Source organism: Daktulosphaira vitifoliae, unplaced genomic scaffold, assembly GCF_025091365.1.
Source record: "Daktulosphaira vitifoliae isolate Bord-2020 unplaced genomic scaffold, ASM2509136v1 Scaffold_88, whole genome shotgun sequence".
NCBI classification, from domain to species: Eukaryota; Metazoa; Arthropoda; class Insecta; order Hemiptera; family Phylloxeridae; genus Daktulosphaira; species Daktulosphaira vitifoliae.
In genome coordinates, this window is record NW_026099657.1 from 22,160 (window position 1) to 42,285 (window position 20,126).

The window sequence follows — 20,126 nt, forward strand, 5'->3', positions numbered from 1 at the left end:
TTTCCACATCTAATTAAACATTACCGTGTACTGTGTTATAATCCCGTCGGACCTACTCATCCCCTCTATCCTCAGCAAATCGTTTACCTTCTGCGAGAGTGCGTAGAATACGGTNCCTCAACAAATCGTTTACCTTCTGCGAGAGTGCGTAGAATACGGTGACACATTCATCCGTCGAGTCAAGTGATCCGTAATTAATACCGTACTCGCGGCTATTGTGTATAAATGCTTTTTATCTATGCCTCGTGTGATCGCTCCCAGTGTCTCCTCGCCCGACGGCGTATCACCCACCTTACCCACAATATGATAGCGTAATGTTTGGATCTGTTGCAACAATAGGCGCCCATTAAAAACGTTAGCCAGCGTTGTTGTTGGTATTATCTCTGTATATTTCTCCTCGGCTCGTCGTTTTCCCCCCGCAGTGTGTAATTCATTAAGGGCCGGATTGTGTTCGGCGATGGGGTAGGCGAGCCTGTCAAAAAACTGTCAGCTCGACAAGTCCGCTCGTCCACCGCTACCACCATCGCCTCCATCTGGGGCACCGACTGCACGTTTACCATCAAAATAATAATATTGCGTCCCTACGGTGCCGGCGGTAAAGGCGTTTTATAATAATACGTATAGGATAACGATTTCCTCAGGGTATAAAAACCCCCGTCCCCTTCAGCGCATTTAGTGAGTGAGTGTGTGTGTGTGTGTTTACGACTGTTGTATGACGTGTGTGTAATAATACCTGTGNCGAGTGTGTGTGTGTTTACGACTGTTGTATGACGTGTGTATAATAATACCTGTGCACGGCAAGGAAATACACAACACATTGCAAGCCGAAAAGCATACGCAAGAGTGTTTCGTAACTCTAATATTGTTCGTCGATTATAACAACCGAATGAAACACACTGCCAGTTTTGGAATACCGAAATCTAGTTGCTTGCAAAAATGTTTTATTTCTGTATCTACCGCCTCTTCGGGCAGAGCTAATGGGCCAACGTTTTTTTTTTCTAGCCACGCAATCGAAACCAGTAAATTGTATTAGTCGGCGTTTATTTATGCGGATTAGACCGGTCGGCTTGTTGTTTTTCGTGCCAATTAAACACTTATCAGCCGAGACGATCGTTTCGGAGTAACTGGCACGAAAAATCACACTAGCATATGCACTCGTGCAGTGAAAGTTCAAAGAAGATCCAGTTAATCCAGGTCCGCGAAAATGTCGTTAAGTGTAAATGGAAATTAAGAATATCAATTGGAATTCTTCCGATTTTTGGCCGTGTTGCAATTACTGCGTGAGAGAATTTTTTTTTTTTCTATTAGTCACATCGGCCGTGCTCCGCTAAAGTTAACAAACAGTTATACATAATCTTTTTAATGCATTCGTTTGTAAATGAAACCTGAGAAATTCTTGTTTTGGTGTTAATGGATTTCTAATTGGTCGCCAATAAATACCATCCAAACCTCGTCAAGTCGTTCCGGTATTTTTATAGTTTTCGGTTAATACATATTTTACAACTAATAAGATTTCAGTTTTGCAAGAACAATGATTTGTATACTCGATCGGAGCTGTGCCAATAGAAAATTGCCTGTTTGTAATAAACAAAAAAAAGAAATACGATTACAATAACCGCGTTAAATATCCGTTTTCGAATGTTTTCACCGAAGACGGTACTCAGTTTGGGAAGCATTCATTAATTAATTATACATTCGTTCGTTTGTGATTTGCTCGTTATCATACTCGTGACATTGCAACGATAATATTGATGGTGTTTGTGCGCTCGCATTTTATTTATTTAACGCAATCGAAATTGTCTGTTAGTCATCTCATTTACCGAATTACTACTGTAGGAGCGGTTATAGCGGCTAATAAATATTGTATTGAGCATTTTTTAGCAGCCGAGAAATACTGCTAGACGCCCAACAAGGTGTTAGTTTATTTGAAACAAAACGTTTTGCCAATTATGTAAAGTAGCTGTGCAAGAGCTGTTCATATTCCGGCCGTGTGTGCATTTTTGAACGCGTACGTTTTCCATACCAAATAAGGATCGGTTACAGAATAAAAACATAACGCGGTTCCTCGTGTATATTATTTTCGAGTACAACAATTGAGTACTAAAATACACTTTGTTCGTTCCTAGAACTCTACGGAATCGTTGATGTTGTTGTCTTTAGTTTTTGAACCTGACCGTTTCCGTTGTTCCCACAACTAGTACCTAAACTATTTGAATATTATATTTCCCTCCGTCAACTAATTTCGCCTAAATTATCGAGACAACTATGTGCACATTTGTAATACAATATTGTTATTATATTGTTGGAAATTTGCGTAATAATCGGTTCCTAATGCAGTGACTGAGGTGTAAAAAACCGCACGTGACGCCTGTTTGGATATCTGGTTGACTTGAAGTGTTTGACGAATGATAACCTTCTCGTTGAACCTCATAAAAAATAATTTACCGAAATATTCCCTGTGCGCGTTGTATTGCGACGTCGGCTTGCGGACACTGTTTTTTAATAACTTGTGTATGTCTCGTATGAGGACAATCTATTGAGTACCACCGCGTCTAGATAAACGTATAATAAGGTTATGGATGTTTTATAAAACGTTTAAATAATTGAATGAAAAACGTTTTGGTCGTGTAACGAATTACAAAGGAGCTCGAGCGGTAGTCAGAATCTGTTATTTTTTCTAATCGTGATAATGAATAGAATGAGAACTACATTTATAATTATTACTATGCCGGCCGTGTAGAAAAGACTGAAAAACGCTACAATCGTAGTTTTGTTGTTTAATAATAATTGTTGTTCGCCGCCAGTAAAAAACAAAAGCGCCGCCGGCGGCATTGATCGTTTCTTTGATTGATAAGTCATTGTGCGTCAACACATAATAATACAAATACAGAATTAAACTATTATGTGTCTGCTACTGTGCATTATGTTGCACTCGATTAATATTATCTAGAAAGCTTGGCTGTCGAGGATACACGTTTATTTCTCATGAAAGACTAGATGAATATGTATGAATGGCTAAAATACCGGTTGTGTGGAGACTTGTTAGAAAAAACTTGAACAAACTGCAAAAAATCGATTTGAACATTTCAATGTTCAATACGAATTTCAAATAGTGCTTATTGGTGTTCACTAATATTTTTCTTAGTGAAATGTTATGTAAACACATTTTTGCCTTAGAGAGAATGCTAATTAAGTAGCTATCAAACGCAATTACGATAAATATATTATTCTAGTACACAGAATTGATTAGATAAATTTATTTTAAAAACCAACATAATTTTGTTTGTTTTATTACGTTTTTATGAAAATCTATTAATAAAGATTTTGTAAGTTTCAATTTTATTAATTCTAAATTAAATTTGTCTTTATTTCAGTAGCCTTTTAATATAAAGAAGTTGTAGAGTAGTCAGATGAGCAATAAAATTAACCACTTTTGGTTTACGCTTAACAGTTAATGACTGTGATGCATCCGGAGTAATTTCGCAACACAACATTTAAACGTCCAATAAAAAGTTTATAAGAATTAGGTTTTTGATTTTTCAAAGAAATTAATGTAATAAGTGCTTGCCGCCGCTCTAGTGACACTATTCCGTTGCTCATACATCTTCATGTGGCATCCTCCACATTTTCCTTTACAACACACTCTTTCTATCTTCGGCTAATTAAACCCATTACGAACATGGTCCTGTTATGCATCGATACGACGATTTTATCTCTGTCCGACTGACAAACAGTTGAAATCATTGTGTGTGTTTGTCGGGGTATTCTTTGTCAGTGTAATTTTGAGTCCCCTTAACACGCCATACGATTAACACGTGTGGTGCCTTTTCACGCGCACATTTTTCTCCGCCCTTTTTGCGTTAAGTGGATTTTTAAAAGCCCCCGCGCCTCGCCCTCAATCGCATCGTTACCGTGTTGTTATTTTTGATTATTTGATTCCATCGTTTATTATTCATGTTCCGACGCATGTACACGACCAAGTATAGAACAAAAAATGCCTGTCATTTATCGCGAATTGTCATCGTTTCATTTATTTATATTCATCGTTGACACTCCTAGCCTTTTTTCAACGGTATTATTATTACTGTCGTTTTTAATAATTTCAATAATAGTTTAGCCAATGTCACGGAGGGGCTTCGTTGTACGTCTCTTTGTTTGATTTAATATGCCCATAAAATGTCATCTCTTCGGTACGCGTTTCATTAATATTAACCACAAAAAATATTTATACTCTAACATGCACACAAGTTCTTCGGCACCGTATTGTTTGGTTATTTTCATTATTTTTTGCGTCCCTACGCTTCGATTTTATCATTTGTTTTATTGGAAAAAAAATAAGAATTTTTATGCGCATTACACAAATAAACCGTTTTTCTTCTAGTTGTTAGTGTTTTGATTGACGTCGTTGTGAGGTTTTTAATTTTTATACCCTGGAATCTGTGGTGTATTAGATATTATTGTATAAACTGCCGTTTTTTTACTGCACCGAATGTTCAATTTAAATATTTTTAAAACACATTTATATTTGCTAAGATAGTATTCGAATTCAGTGGGATTATTTACCAACGTTTGAAACGTTGCTTTTATTAAGTATTTATAATTTTTTTATCCGACGAAATAAGAGACTTAAAAGAACATAAACAAGTTTTCTGCATTATCAAAATAACATGTTTTGAATTCGAATGAGTTTACTTGAGCAATCGATCGGACAGCAGCAACACATTCATATTGAAAAAGCATTTTTATAATTATATTTTACGTTAAACGTATTCGTTTGCCAATCAGGATAAATTATTATAATTTTGTAATATGCACCTAATTAAAAATGAACGGTTAACGTTAATTTTTTATATAATACCAAACTAATTCAATGCAACCAATACATACATTGGCCAATCGATTGGAAACAAAAAAATCTTTGAATAATGAATATGAAATTGTTATTCTAATAATAATTTAGTTAAATGGAATACGCTGCCAGTGAATTTAAATAACAATGGAAGAACAGGTAAAGTGTTGATAAGCGTACGCGTTTGTTTTGTATGATTTTAATTTATAAACATAATAACTACTTACACCGCTAATATAATATTGCGTACTTAATTGGCTATTAACGACATCGCGCAATTTAAACACTAGGGCCGATTTCGGTCGGCAGCTGTAGGAGTGATAATAATTACTATCGTTGTTGTTGGTAGTGCCCCACGGACCGCCATCAGCCATTAATTTGTCGTTCCGCGGGTCGTGCACATTTTCATTGTTGTTGTTGTTGTCATATTGTTTTTTCCCGTTTGTGTCTGGTCGGTGTTGCCATTGTGATGTTGGGGCGATATTGTCGTGTCAATCGTCGACCGACGACGGCTCCTCCGGTCGACTGTCGAACATTAAAAAACCAAGTCTGTTATGCTTACTGCGTAAATGTTTCAGAACAATTCCAATGGAAATATTGCGTTATACATTATTGTAATTGTTTGGCTTTCGTCGTAGGTGATTTAATTGGAAGAATGACAAAATACAAATTTTATTGACCTATCCTAATTTCCGGTGTACGTGGGAGCGTCGGGTTACCCACGCCATTTCTCTGCCAGTGATAAATTGTAAATCAGAATAAAAAACATTTGATGGAAACTTTCACATTTATTCATTCAATGAAATTATTTTATTGATTGATTTCGTTTATTATTAATTTTATAATAATTGACTTTCCGTATACTTTTCACCGAAATCAAGGCAAGTCGAATAGTTATAAATAATTATATTTTGAGGAGACAAGACGAGATTAATACATTTGTACGATTGTTGCTTTTTAAACGTCTTCTATAGAAAAACTAACGGCGTGCGTCGGTTTAAAATGCAGTTATTAGGTTTTTTTTTTTTTTTTTTGTCTGTCATGAGCTACAAGCAATTCGTGAAATCTTACCGCCCGTCCTTTACAAATGCCAATGTGAATATGTTTTTTTTTTTCAAACCACAAACTCTTCACTACATAGTGTTATTTATTTTTTGTGCTCTACACGCAACAACTACTCGAAGTGAGATATCGTCGCGGCTACCGTTTAGAATACTAATAATACACCATTTACAGTTTATAGGAGTTTTAAGAGTGTCGCATTAGAGTAGTGGCGCAGACGCAATAAACGTGTTCGGTTTAGTGAATATAAAGAGCCCTGAATTGTCTCTTACAGTAACACTTTAATAGGGTTGGTGGTGGTGGTGACGACGACGATGATGGCAGCAACGAGACTGGAGAACATAAAGTGTTATATTATATCGAGAGCACCGTACAAACACATCACATGCCGAGGACCCATGTCACCCTCATTAAACGCGTCCATGTGCAATAATATACTACGTCTCGTCCGCCGTTGTTCACCACTCGGCCCTAAGCACTAAACAGGCAAATACTCGGTCACTCAATCGTCTCATTGCGCATCGGCTTCCCGTGTTTAGTTTATAGCGTCAGTGGAGTGGTTCGCAAAGTTTTGTTTGGTTTGCATTAATTCAAATCACCATTTTCACGAACAACGTTAAAAGCTAAAAAATCATTTGTCTGGATTTAATAAAATCATTCTAAAGAATTCATATTCAGTCACAACGGTATCGAAGCGAAAAATTATTTTAACCGATAAAACTTTTTTCTAACATAGTGCGCGTTAGATAAATAATGATTAGTTTTCGTCGTTAAAGTGTAATAGAAAGGTAACTCTGTTAACTGACAGTTCCTGCAAACGAACGCAGTTTTAGTGGGGTTGCCTGTCTCATTACATTTTCACGTCATAAACTGTATACTTTTTCCTCCTCCAAACATTCAGACAATTTTGAAAAGCGTTTTTTAATTACAGAAATTGGTCGGTTCCAAATCGTTTGCTTTTCGATTCCGATCAAACAGTCTTAAAAGAACTCCAATGATTAATTAGTAAATAACCTATGGATATTTCCCGATGACTATAGAAACCCCTCCCAGATTCCATTGGAAGTTGAAAGATCAACATTTCGGATAAAAATCCTCGAGGCCCTTAATGGAACAAATCCAACATTCGAATGGATCGTCGCGGCGTCGTGTAAATTTGTTGAATTGAGAAATGAGTATCTCTCGATATGATTTACTATTTGTTGTATTACTTATTGAATGGCTGAATTTGTCCACAGACAACAGTAATATGCATCTTTGATGATATACAAGTTACTGATCAAGAAAAATCGTGCACGCAATGTGCAATTTAGAAATCATTTGACGTCTCGATTAATTAGTGACGGACCAAAGCAATCGCTCTGTTTGGATCGCATACTGCGGCGGCGGTTCGATGTACTCGACAGTCATAACGATCACCGCGATAAAATTATGTGAACGCACACGACGACCGCACCCACCCCACCCCTCCTTGGCGTCGACGGTTGTCGTTTGAAAATCAAAGTCATACCCTAAACAGACGGCCGAGATGACCGCGATGGTCTCCTCCTCGTCGTCCAATCGCCGTCGTCCATCAGTTTCTTCGAACGGCCGTCTCTGGTTACTCACTCGTGATCCTTTTACGTTCATCGGGTCCGCGTTAATTGGTTTACCAGGAACAACCGTTGCCGGTTGACTTCTTTAAACGACAGACACCGGATTAGAGCTGTCGCATAGTAGTAAACCAGAACGAGACAGAAGTATGTGGAGTGAGCGGGAGGAGGCCGTTTTGACGAATCAATTTAATTGCGTTGTGTGGGGCTACAATGCACTTGGGAACCACTGCACCGTCGCCACAGGGAATTTTAATCTTCCTCCCCTGTCGTGTAGTCGCATACACGCGTTCACATCAGCCTTAACCGCGACGTCTGGAGCGTTTAATTAGTTTGAAAATATTCTCAGCGAGTTTCTGTGTACAACGTGTACACCGAAGATAAAATGATTTAATACAGGGAAAATATTTTTTTATCGCTCCGAGATTTCAGGCAGATGGTTTTGAACGCTTAAACAATTATGGTTTTTTTTTATCGACGAGATTGTACGGAGGTGTTAACGAACTGTTGCGGTGCCGAGAAAAAAACACCATGATGTCGTTCAAAAGGAAGATAATTGGCGTTGTCGTGTAATCTCCGTGCGAATAAATTAACTGCTGTTAGGTACAATTACGTTACGGGCGTGTTGCGTTCGACGTAGGAAACGGCTGCAGACACAAAATTCGCGGTTTAGTCGACTGGCCTTTGCGGTCGTTTTTCATTCATCGTTCGTTACATGTGCCGAGAAAGGTCACTACTCCGATTTAACGTTATGTGTACATTAGAAACCGGCAGTCGACATTTCGGCGGGTGTTCATTAACGCACTACAAATAAACGATTATAATGTTTATCGACTAATGTGTTGACGCCACGGCCGTGGTAAATTGGCCGTTACTCGATGAAATAACAATAAAAGCAGTTTACGACGAGCGTGCGCCAACTGGACGATGACTAGCAACATTTTCGTGTGATCCAATGCGTTTCCAGCGGTCTTGGTTTGTTGTCCGTCCAAATTTGAACGATTTGACGATACGCATTATCTCCATTGTCTCAACTGGCATTGCAAAACACACAAAACGCGGTACGATTGATTTGTCCGAACGTCTACCGATACGATTAAACCGTCGCAGTGTATACATTTCTCGGAATAAACGTTTGTGCGTTTCGTGTTTATCCCCTCGCCGAGTTCCTTTGTGCGATTCCCGTCAGAGAAACGCCATTTACACGATTTACATTTCAATAAAATATTCAAATGCGCTTGGAGAGAAAAGTAATATTTGAACGTAATGCGTTTTGCATTTCCCATAAAACGATTTCATAATATTTCGACGAAGCTTTTGTTGTCGTCGTCGTCGTATGCGCAGGTACGCCGATACGATGTAGCAATCGAAAACGCGTTGGCCGACAATAGCAGTCTCGATGATGGTGTCCATTGATCATATTCCTGACGCGCACATTTCACGTCGGTAGTTTGACCGCCGGCGGCTATTATTGTTGCCATTGTCGTTGTTTGCATCGCGGTGGTGGTATTTGTGGACGATAAACTGTGGCGGCCACCAAATCATAATGTATTCCCCACTGCCGCCACGTCGTCCACCTCTCGGCCGACCCTTGTGCTGCGTGCACGTAGGCCGACTGTACGCCGTGATCGGTGGCTACAGAGCGCAGTATGAATTATTTATGGCCGGGGACTCGGTCGGATGACGCGGGTTGTTTGTAAGCAATTATGCTGTCGCGGAAACCGGGTCTGTATAGATATATACGTTATTATTGTCCGCGGCAATAGTCGGAGGAGAGGTAAATTGGGATAGCTGCTGCAGGAAGGGCGTCGCTCTGCGTAAGCCGCCGCCGCCGCCGTATACTGAGTACACAAAACGGAGAACGTAAACGTTGCAGCGGCATGGGTGGAGCAGGTTTCAAGAGCGTAATCTCGCCTCTCCTCTTTCGCGTGACGAGGGGTTGCGCGTAAGTACGGTGGTTAAACGTTTCTCTCGCGTCGAGCCTCCGGTTTGTAGCTCCAATTAAACCCCCTCCGTCCGCTTCCTATCCAGCGCGTTCTTCACATCCTATCGCCGGCTCTTTGTGCACTGCGCTGATACTTAATGTATTGCAAGTCCTCCTTTGCCTTAAAACACGATAATGTATAAATAAAGCGGTAGCTATACATTATACACACCCACACACGAGAAGACGCAACACTTGATCGCCAGCGCCGTAGACTTCACAGTCTCCGCATCGTTTGTATTGCCGTTTGTCCTTCTCGACTCTTCCCGATCATCTCTAAACAATAAGCCTTTGCCCGGATTACCGTTAATTTTATTGTTCTCCAATGTGTCAGGACTTTCGAAATATAGTAAAACTTGCCATTTTCTCTCCGGTTTTATCGTCTAACGAGTATGTAAATTCAGCCGGCCACACGGCACAAGCTATTGGTTTTGATTAATTTCTGGGTTTCCGATGTGAATTTTCACCCCCCGTCGATCTATCAATGCGATTTAGAAAACCTCTGATTGTATATATATATATATATGTTACTCATTTTACATTCTGTTTAAACTACTCTTGTGATATATTGTGTCAATAGTTCGTTTACGACGACGCACGTTTTGCATACGTTTTTGACTCTCGCGAAAGAGCTTTTGCGAGTTTTCGATTCGATTGAATGCGAATAAACTTGTGTTTGAATTATAGACGTGCGTACGGGCGGGGGCAGCAAAGGGTGTTTTCGCCGCGCCTGACTAGTCTAGTTTTATTGAATCGTGTGCCTTTAACAATTTGGTATTCAATAGAGAAAATGCCAATTTACTTGCAGTCTAAACGAGAATTATCATACTTTATTGTAGACAATTTTCATAGACGGGCTTTTAAACGCCCTTAAATTTCCCATAAAACGCAGGAAGAGTCAAGAGCCGGTTTTAGTCGCCCCCCACTTGAATCTCTGCGCACGTACACGGTCTGAACGTTCCATTTCGGTGGGCAAATACAAAATGTAAACAATTTCGCTACCGCTTAAAACGGATGCGCTTTTATTTTTATTCATATTTGTCGTCGCACAATTACTCAGTTTCAACAATCGTTTCGGGCGTCACGGATAAATGGTCAATGCAGAGGAATCATAGGCCGATTAAGTTTAATCGAGAAAAATCATCAACTGCCATTGAGCGTAGATAACAATTAGCAGCTACGACGGAGCCTATTCCAGTTTAATTATCGTTATATAACCGTCGAGTGGTTTCCCTATGAACGTTCGTCATCCACCGGGCGCGTGAAATAACTGAGGAGTAAGTCATACTGTGAGTGCCGATCGGTTATCATCATTTATCATTTCTTTGTTAAAAATCGCCGATGCCCACTTAAGCGCCTGTTGATTGAGACGTTGTTTCATAGGTTCAGCAATAGTTGATTGTAACTAGAATAACAAGATAGCGACGAACAATAAAACCAACGTCATAACGACGCTCAACAACTCCATTAAGGTATGGTACGTTTTAATTGTTCGGTTCAACTACGAAATACTGTCGAACCGGAATACTCGGACCACTACTATTTGTGTTGACATTCCACGGCGATGGACCGAGTTATTGTATTGTTTTATTATAATAACCGCCACCGGTTTGATTGGTCAACGCCGCCAGTTGTCAGTTTCCGGTGTTTATTTATTTGATCGTTGCGCGCGTTCGCTCGTGATGATAATAATAATAGAACGACCCGGTGGAATTTTAAACGATCCACTCCCCTCGACGTCTGAGTTTGTGTGATATTATTGTTGTTGTTATAATATTTTCTTGGCCGTCAGCAATTAACGTTAGTGAGAGACCCCCACACACACACGAGCGCTTCGTGACTAGGTCCTAACGATTCATTGTTGTTGCGTTTCCTATGCGTGTGTACGGTGGCCATAGGATGCCTATGGTTTGCCGTGTGTGTCTACCGTGTATGTGTTTTTTATCAGGAATCCGGCTCGCTTTCCCGGAATGGTGTGCCGGGCAAGAGGACCCCGAGGGGTACTGCTGCCCACACACGCGTGTACTTTGCAGTAATGATGTTACGGGCGAGTGACGGTGAACTGCATGCAAAAAGGACGTGCAGAAACAAAATATGAAAACGTTTCACAGGACTCGGCGACGGTGTAATCTAAACTCGTCATTGTTTTATTGAAATTTTATATGTGCGGATAATAGAGACCGACAGTGACGTTTGTTAGCGTTTCTGATGTGCCGACCCGTTTGAACAATGCGTTTCTATCTATGCGGTCGCAATAAACATGTGATTGCTAATAGTTCTTAGAAAAATACCGTAAAAACAAAAAAATAATCGCGTGTACCTTTTTGTAGTTCAATTAATACGATTAGACGCGGTTCATTGCGCACGTTTGTAACTAACATGAAGCGTTCCGGGAACTGTTTATTCGCTAAATTAGATTAGTGCAAATAAGATATTTTTTTCGTGCAATAAAAACATCGTTATTACCGATTTCCATTGACATTAATTCCGAGTGCCGATTTATTTGTTGAAATGAAACTAATAGGGCAATAATAAATGTGTACAGAAAAAAACACAAACAACTTATTTTCGACATGTTTACTTTTGCCTTCTGTGTTTTAGTACGCAGAATTTCGGTTCATAGACCAATTCAATNGTGTTTTAGTACGCAGAATTTCGCGTCATAGACCAATTCAATAGACTAAAACTCGGTAAGATAATGCAGTAGGTGTCCACGTGTTAATAAACCTAGTGTTGAGAAGGTTAATTAGATAATTGAGCACAATCTTTCAAGAATGTCGTGTTAAACGGCATTAAATAACGGGCACCTAATTACGCAAGTGTTTGCTCATAAAGTTAATTTCAACCAAGTGAGTAATCGAATCGTTTCATTAAAACTACCGATGCGATTTCTTTCTGCAAATTTCATTTTTTTATTATTTGTTTAATTATTACACAGTTTTCGATAAACACGGAATTAACGTTATGAAAATTATAAGAAGACGACTTTCTCCGTGTTAAATTAAAAATAAATTCAAGAGTTTGCACAAAATAAAGAAATTAGTTCAATGATATTCATTTTGATTTTAATATTCGATAAGGACATAATTATTTAATCGCCAAATAATGGTCATCATTTTTTACGGCCGAAATGCAAAAAATGTAAAATTACTCATCTGCTAAAGTAAAGGGAAATTGTCGAAAAGGTCAATAGAGAAAGACCAACTGTGTGCCAACGAAATATTCCAAAACAAAATTTGACTAATTAGGTAACTGTTATTCGTTTTGTCTCAACTTCTATTGAAATTTATATTTGCATAAAACAAGCTCCTTAATCCGATACATTGTAATAGAGTACATATAACAGAGATAAATTTTGGTAATTTTTTTTATTTTAAAAGAAGATTTAAGTGAAAAAAAATCCGTCTTTATTATATTTACATATTATTGAATTAAAAATTTTGTTTATGTATATATATAGGTAATTTTTTTTGTTTAAACGTGTATTTACTGACAGCGATTTCATCATAATTCCTTGTCTCTAAGTAATTCACTTTTTTTTTTTTTCAATAATTTTATAACGATTTCGTTAACGATGATTATTTAATTGCCAATGATACACTGAAAAAACTCCTTCGTAATATCAACTAATTTTTTATCAATATATGTCCGATAATATATTTGTTAAATAAATAGTATTCTTAAAATAATAATTTAAAGAATAGTATTCTAAAAATAATAGTTAAATGTACAAAAACTATTCGTGTAACAAAAAGTTTGTTGGGCGTAATTTGACAATGCATTTGTTGATTTCACCGGTGGATTTTTTTCCAACGTATTAAGTAGACGTTCTCAAAAGGTTGGTAATGTGATTAATTTGCCGTTTGTATAAAAATCACTGCGCCCGGCCGAACAAATGCTGTAAATGAAACCGTCGTGTGATAGACGTTTCGTTATGTTACGAGGTGAACATGATGTTTCTTCTGTCTGCGGTGTAGTAAAGTTCGTTTGAAAAGTTACTTGAGCAAATTCCATTCCGTACAAACTACGGCTGATAAATTAGTGGAGTGAGTAACTCGCTTAATTGCGTTAATGTTTCGGAAAAGTTTGGGAAATCTTCTTATCTTCTCTTAATTAGCTCGTAGACGTCAATTGACCGGGTCGATAGTTCCGAGCACAACTATTATCGCGTCTTAAATAATTCCGATCGCTTGTTAACTCGAACCCTTTTGTCTACAGTCCACATCCGAGTGGATCAGATCGAAAACTTCACCTCCCCGCGATGGGACCCGCCGTGCAATCGAAAAAGCAATCGCTGGTTTTATTTCGGAATGCAGTTGGCAATGCGCGGCCCTCTTCGATTATCGTTTTAACGGTTCACAAACAACATATTAATATATAAAACGCACAACATGGAAATAATGTGTTGGTACATAAGAGGAGGATATTCGTCGGAAATCCGGCGAGTCTAAAAACCTCACGTTTCCGGGATAACGCGAAAATAAAACTCGAATAACTTACAACGATATTGTTTCCGAATTACCTGCCCTCCCCTTGGTACCTAATTTTCTGTTTAGTTATTACTGCAAATAATAGCGGTGTTTACGAATCACGCGCAGCTCGAGGGTTAGTTTAAACCCTAGTTCGATTGAAATGTATACAGTCGGTTTTTAATGAACGCGGAATGTGTACCTACTTCTTCATTATTACCTTTTGGACGCGTGTTACCGTCTAAACGTACAAATGTTGTTATTTTATTGCCATAAAAAATGAAAACGATTCGCGCATTTTATAATACATTTTTTCTCTTACCGATTCGAAAATGTGCTCTTTTTTTCTCTATGTTTCCATATTATTAAACGCTCTCGTTATCAACTATAAAAAAATGTATTTATCAGAGACGCGATGAAAATATTTCTATGGTAATTCGCGTACAAATTAAGCAACGAGTGAATAGTATATTTTTCGTTGATGGCCAAGTAAGATTTTTTAGCCCGACCCAATATTGTAAGACACTCGAAATGTGCTGTTTTTCTGCTATGTCGGTTCTCGTAAGAACTTTGTTTGTTTTGGCAGAGATAGATCGTTGTAATTATTCAGTATTTCGTTTCGACAGTGCGCAATTATTGAATCGGTCATAAATTAAGTTAAACTCGCGAAGACCGTATGGAGTACTCCGAATTAACTATGTGTAGACGAGTCCATTAGTCGATAACGTGAATAACTTGACAATTTCAAAACCATACAATGTTGTTGGGTTTTATAATGTTAACACTGTTACTGTTGTAATCTAAATGTTTTATTTGTCGAGTCTTCTTATTGAATTTATCGAACCTTAAAATGTTCCTTGGCGCGTCCTTGGCTACATAAATGACCAAACTAAAACTATTATGTCATTCCGTTTGACTCGTATAGATTGGTGTTTAACGAGCGGTGAAAGTCTTTAATTACCACAATAAAATCAACCATCAAAGAGGATGCGGCTGTGAAGTCTGTACAAAATGACGAGTGGCAAACTAGTCACGACGAACACTATTAGTTAACGGAAACCACACTGTTGTTGCAGTGTCGTCATACATACCGACCGCCGAGTAGGTACTCCTCGAGCACGACGATATTTTTCAATCCCTTTCTAAGCGCCGCGCCCTCGTCTACCGCCGCACCTTTGTCCGCCCACCGTTTGGATCCGTGCATCATCTCGAGAAATGTTCTTAAAAACGGTGTTAAAAAGCGACCACGTATTTTCAGACCACGCGCCATCCAGTGACACCTAATCCTCCCAGCCGATTTTTTACCACACGACGATAATCGTGCACAATTCAATGTGTTCTAGGCCCACGGTAACCCGCCCTCATGTCTTTTTCGGTTTGCGTCAACATTTGGCCAGGTCGTCCGTGTGCATATTTGATTGTCAACAGCTGTGTACTCGATGGAACCGCGTAGGAGGTCGCGATGCCGACGACGCGTGTCGCCCGGGCAAACGTAAACTTGGGGCGGATGGCCACTTGGACCCGGTGAATAATTATCTAATAGTGTTCGTGATATTGTTGTTCCACAGTGCCGCCCAGTCAGCACTCTCAGCGGTCTATTGGTACGCGATTATATTGTGCGAACTGCGGCCGTTTTCTCATAGCAGAACGCAATTGGAGGTCCGCACAATGTAAATAACAATTTTTTCACGCGGCCAATGTGTCGAGTCGGCTGTAATAGTAGTAGGGCGGCGAATAATGTCGTTGCCACCGTGAACAGATAACGATGGTGCGACGGTTACGATTTTTTTGTTAAACCTTNCGGTGACGATTTTTTTGTTAAACCTTTCCGACAAATTACTGTAGAAATTATTATTAGACGTGCCGGAGAAGAAAAACAAATAATGCCANTGGTGCGACGGTTACGATTTTTTTGTTAAACCTTTCCGACAAATTACTGTAGAAATTATTATTAGACGTGCCGGAGAAGAAAAACAAATAATGCCATTCCACGTGTGTCGGTTACACTGTGCGGTCGATTATCTTGAAAACGCCCACGTACTCGTGTTTCTGGACACGCACGCGAGATGTTGTCTGGGAACAATACCGACGTGCCCTTTAAGGGTCCTCCTCTATACGTTTCTGTTCGACCGCCAGTTGGACGCATTGTTCGTGCCGTTAATTATTCAGCGGAACTAATACACTCGATTTCCGTACGAAACGGGTCGATAACAGTTGAGTGGACGGCGCGTTTCCTCCGAACGCGGTCGCCCACACGTGAGCCGTGCAATTTGAATACGCTAACGAGCAATCGATACCACACAGTGTACGCACTGGACGAGCGCTTCTGAGATTATTGTAGCGATTTGTCGAAAATCCGGGGGAACGGTAAATGCATCGATTGTCGCCGTCGTCGTTGCGCATTTTGTTATGCGGACGGCCATCGGGACATCACCTGCTGTCCATCGAGTTTTTCGCTGTCCGGTCATCGTGCCCGTATGATTTTATTTATTTTGCATTTATTGGGCGTTGACAGTATCCGGGGACGCGATAAATGTTTAATAAACTTCATTGGGGCCAGGCGTTGGTTGTCAATTTCGATAGGAGCCGCATATATTAAAGTACGCGTCGGAACATAAACATGCCGCCCCCTCCCCATCGGTTCTCGATTGTCCCCTTTAAGTTATTATTCTCTCGGTGCACTAAACGCAACGCGAACAACAATCGCCGAGTTATTGTGGGAAAAGCGCTTGCAAATGCACCTCGTTTTTAACGTTCATTTTCCATTATTTAGCATTATTACGGGCTAGTTTTTTCCCTGTTTTCCGTCCAATAACTGGCAGTGTAAACTGAATCTACACGAACCGACTGATACAATTTTCCACACGAATTTCCCATTGTCCAGTGTCTATTTCACCCAAAGAAAAACCTCAATCAATTTTGATAGAGAAATTTTATCAAGGGTTTATGATAATGTTTTATTAATACGAACAAAATGATTATTCTTATGAATAATTATTGTTCAGGACAAGAAAAAAAATCATCATATTGATAAATATATCATAGATTCAATAGTAATGATATATTTATCAAATTGAACAATGAATTTATTATATAGATCGAGGTTTTTCTCTGGGTGTTAGTCACGTGAAGGGTATGCAGAACAATTCAGTCTTGACGATTATTCCTAATAATTGTTGTGTTACACAAATAAAAAAAAAGATAATATCGCCGATTTCTGTTAGTGCGTCATTATTACACGAACTGTCATTTGAATGAGTTCTATTTGTACACGACGTTTGCAACTTGAGAGTTCCTATGCGCGTGCGACATTTAAGCTGTCGGTTGTCACACAGCAGTGGAAGCCATTAAAATATTTTTATGAGGTGAAAATCCATTACTAGACGCACTCATTTACCTACTGCACTAGAGTTATTTTTGCGTTGTCAACACAGGAGAGATTTATTTTTCACCATAAATCCATATTAATGCCACATAGTTTATAATTTAAGTGTTTTCTTGAAATTTAAGTAGACCGCGCCAGAAATAACGACTGGCAATCATTAAAAATATGATATTATACTGAAAAATATTCTCAACGGTAAAATAAATGAAAGTAATTTGTTGGACGTGTAAAAAGTTCATAGTAAATCAAAGATACATTGATCAGTGGTTTAAAATTGTTTCGCGAAAATTTGTCAATTCGAAGTCTAAGGTTGTTTTATATCAAAAACGTTTGGCACCGTTTTATTTTTGATTATGTTGAGACCGGCGCATCATTTAAGCGAGTCATTAATCATATCCGAGTACTTTAAACTTGCTATTATTAGGTCGTTATATAAATGCATTATTCGAGTTGAAAAGATTACTTAATCATTAGCCAAACGTAGCGCACATTAAGTGTATATCATTCTTTTCTTAATAGCTTAGTTAAGCCGTATCCAGAATGTAATCATAAACGACCATCTGAGTTACACCGTTTACACGTATAGTTTACGATTAACATTTTGCGTTGATCTGCAGACATTCAGGTAATAATATTATTATAAAATGTAATTAATAACGTGTTTTTATGTCGTCGCGTAGAAAGTGGTCGTTGCAATTAATTAATTACGTTAACTACGAACCGTCTACTTTAACGGTTTAATGTATTTTCTTAGCCATAAAACTATTTCCCGTTGACGCGCTTGCAGTTAATTTCAGATAAAGAGGACAACGTTCGAGTTTAGAAGTCTTGTTAAGATCGTAAAAGTCATCAATTGGCTGTTTACAGAAATACACACGCGGTACGCGAGGGCAATGATTTCTACCTGAACTGCTAAGATGCGCATGACAACAGCCGTATTAATTGGCCGTTACACAACAGGCACTCAATAATTAGTAGTTATGCTATTAGTGGCCACTATGTAAATATTACAAAACATAAATAGACGATTTGTTTTCATTGTTAGCGTGCGTTTGCTTTGTAAATGTTTTTTACGACTGTTTGCGAGTTTCCGCAATGTCTTCGTCTTGCAGTTTCCGGCAGATACGCGTTTTTCCGTCGGATTTCAACTCGAATTGGAGGAATTCCTACGCGGCGTTTGCGAACCACTCGATGTTGGAACACTGTCCAATAAATCTTAGAGCCGCGCTGTTGTGAACTTGGACGTTTCATCGGCCGACGTGTCGCTTGCACTCCGCGCGCGTAGTCCGATTCTGTTCTTCCGGCGTACCATATTTTTCCTAGGGATCAGCTCCTCGGTGCACGTAGCCGATAAACTCCGTTTGTCATAACGCCGTCCTTTGACGACAGTTCAGCGGGGGCCGTTGTTTCGCTTGTCGCTGAAGTCACCGCGCGCCGTTTGCCAAGTGTGGAATTGCACGTAGATCATCACGTGCACACCCACCACACGTATTAATTACGGGCCACAGCGGACTCTGCGATTTTTCGTTTTTTATGTTAGTCATAAATTATTAATACATCATTTTTTATGGTACTGCGCTGCGTTGACGACCTGCAATACACGGTGTATTTATAAAACGTTTAAACGAAAAAGTCAATCTACATTTTGGCAGTTGGCCGGCGTAGAATAATAGCGACTGTCATTAGTTGTCGACGGCTGAAAAAAAGTTTATTAATAAATATTTTAGGAGATTAGTTGACGAGTTACACTCACTTGTGTGTAATAACGCCGATTTATGTAAGTCTTCGGAAATTCGTGACACACTTCTAACGTTAACTGGTGTCTCCTCTTCCGTTCAACGCAACAGATGTCTTTATTCGTCATTAGACTTTCGCCTTTCCTCTAAACGTTTTACATTTTAACTATTTCAGTTTCGTTTTTGATCCGTCAGTTATTACCTGAGGAATAACATTTCATTACTCGGTGGTATGTGTTGCGTTTTTTTCGTATTATTATCAATCGTGTTTCTTGAAGTCGTTGAAAATCCGAGAAGATTACGATCTGAAATTGTGATGATCGCGTTGTTTTTTTTTGAAATGTACTCGAATTTCTACATTCAAAAGTTATTACTGACTTATACGTATTTATGTATTAAAAATCAATAACTCGTTGTTAATTTCCGGCGTGGAGTAAAAAAAAAATATACAATCGTTTAAAGTGTTCGTGTCGAGTGCGTTTTTCTTTCTCCCCTCTGACGCATTGTGTCGAGTAGATCGTTTTTGAGTAGTCGGCAAAAGAAAATTCCGCCACCCCTTCCGGTAAAGTGTTTTCTCGTCGTTTGTGGGCGGCTGAGTGTTCTCTGTCGACGTCCTTGGCCAGAGAGCGCTAACAGTGTACGTACACTTATAATACAGTTAAAACGACCGTTTTATTTGGTACAAACGGTTTTCTAACAACAGTAATAATATTATACGTATTACGCACACCGCACCTCCGCTGTTCCTCCAGCCGCTCTGCCTTCCCGCCCNTCTCCGCTGTTCCTCCAGCCGGCCTGCCTTCCCGCCCGGCCGCGGTGTGCGCCGGAGGAACGTGGCCGGGATCAATAAACGAACGGCGTGGGGTTGTTGAGGATGACGGTGACAGCGATGGCGACGACGACGACTATTATAACTACATAAAACACGCTAATGGCTCAATACGACGACGGGCAGAGCGTGTGCCACACGCCGACGCTTTGTGTAATACGAATTACTCGCCCTCCGCCGCGGCGCATTGTATTATTCCACTTCTCTGTCGGCGAGCGAG

The 20,126-nt window shown here is 39.3% G+C and overlaps 1 protein-coding gene across 1 annotated transcript in view; it reads left to right on the top strand.

Moving 5' to 3' along the window:
- The window catches only part of LOC126909046 (homeobox protein mls-2-like), a gene marked incomplete at both ends in the record, with an annotated part of 31,432 nt that extends 16,118 nt beyond the window's left edge, over positions 1–15,314 (top strand). The window contains one exon of the mRNA XM_050691406.1: positions 15,300–15,314. Within this exon, the coding sequence (XP_050547363.1) occupies positions 15,300–15,314 (15 nt within the window). The remainder of the gene's footprint in view (positions 1–15,299) is intronic.
- Positions 15,315–20,126: the final 4,812 nt, after the last annotated feature.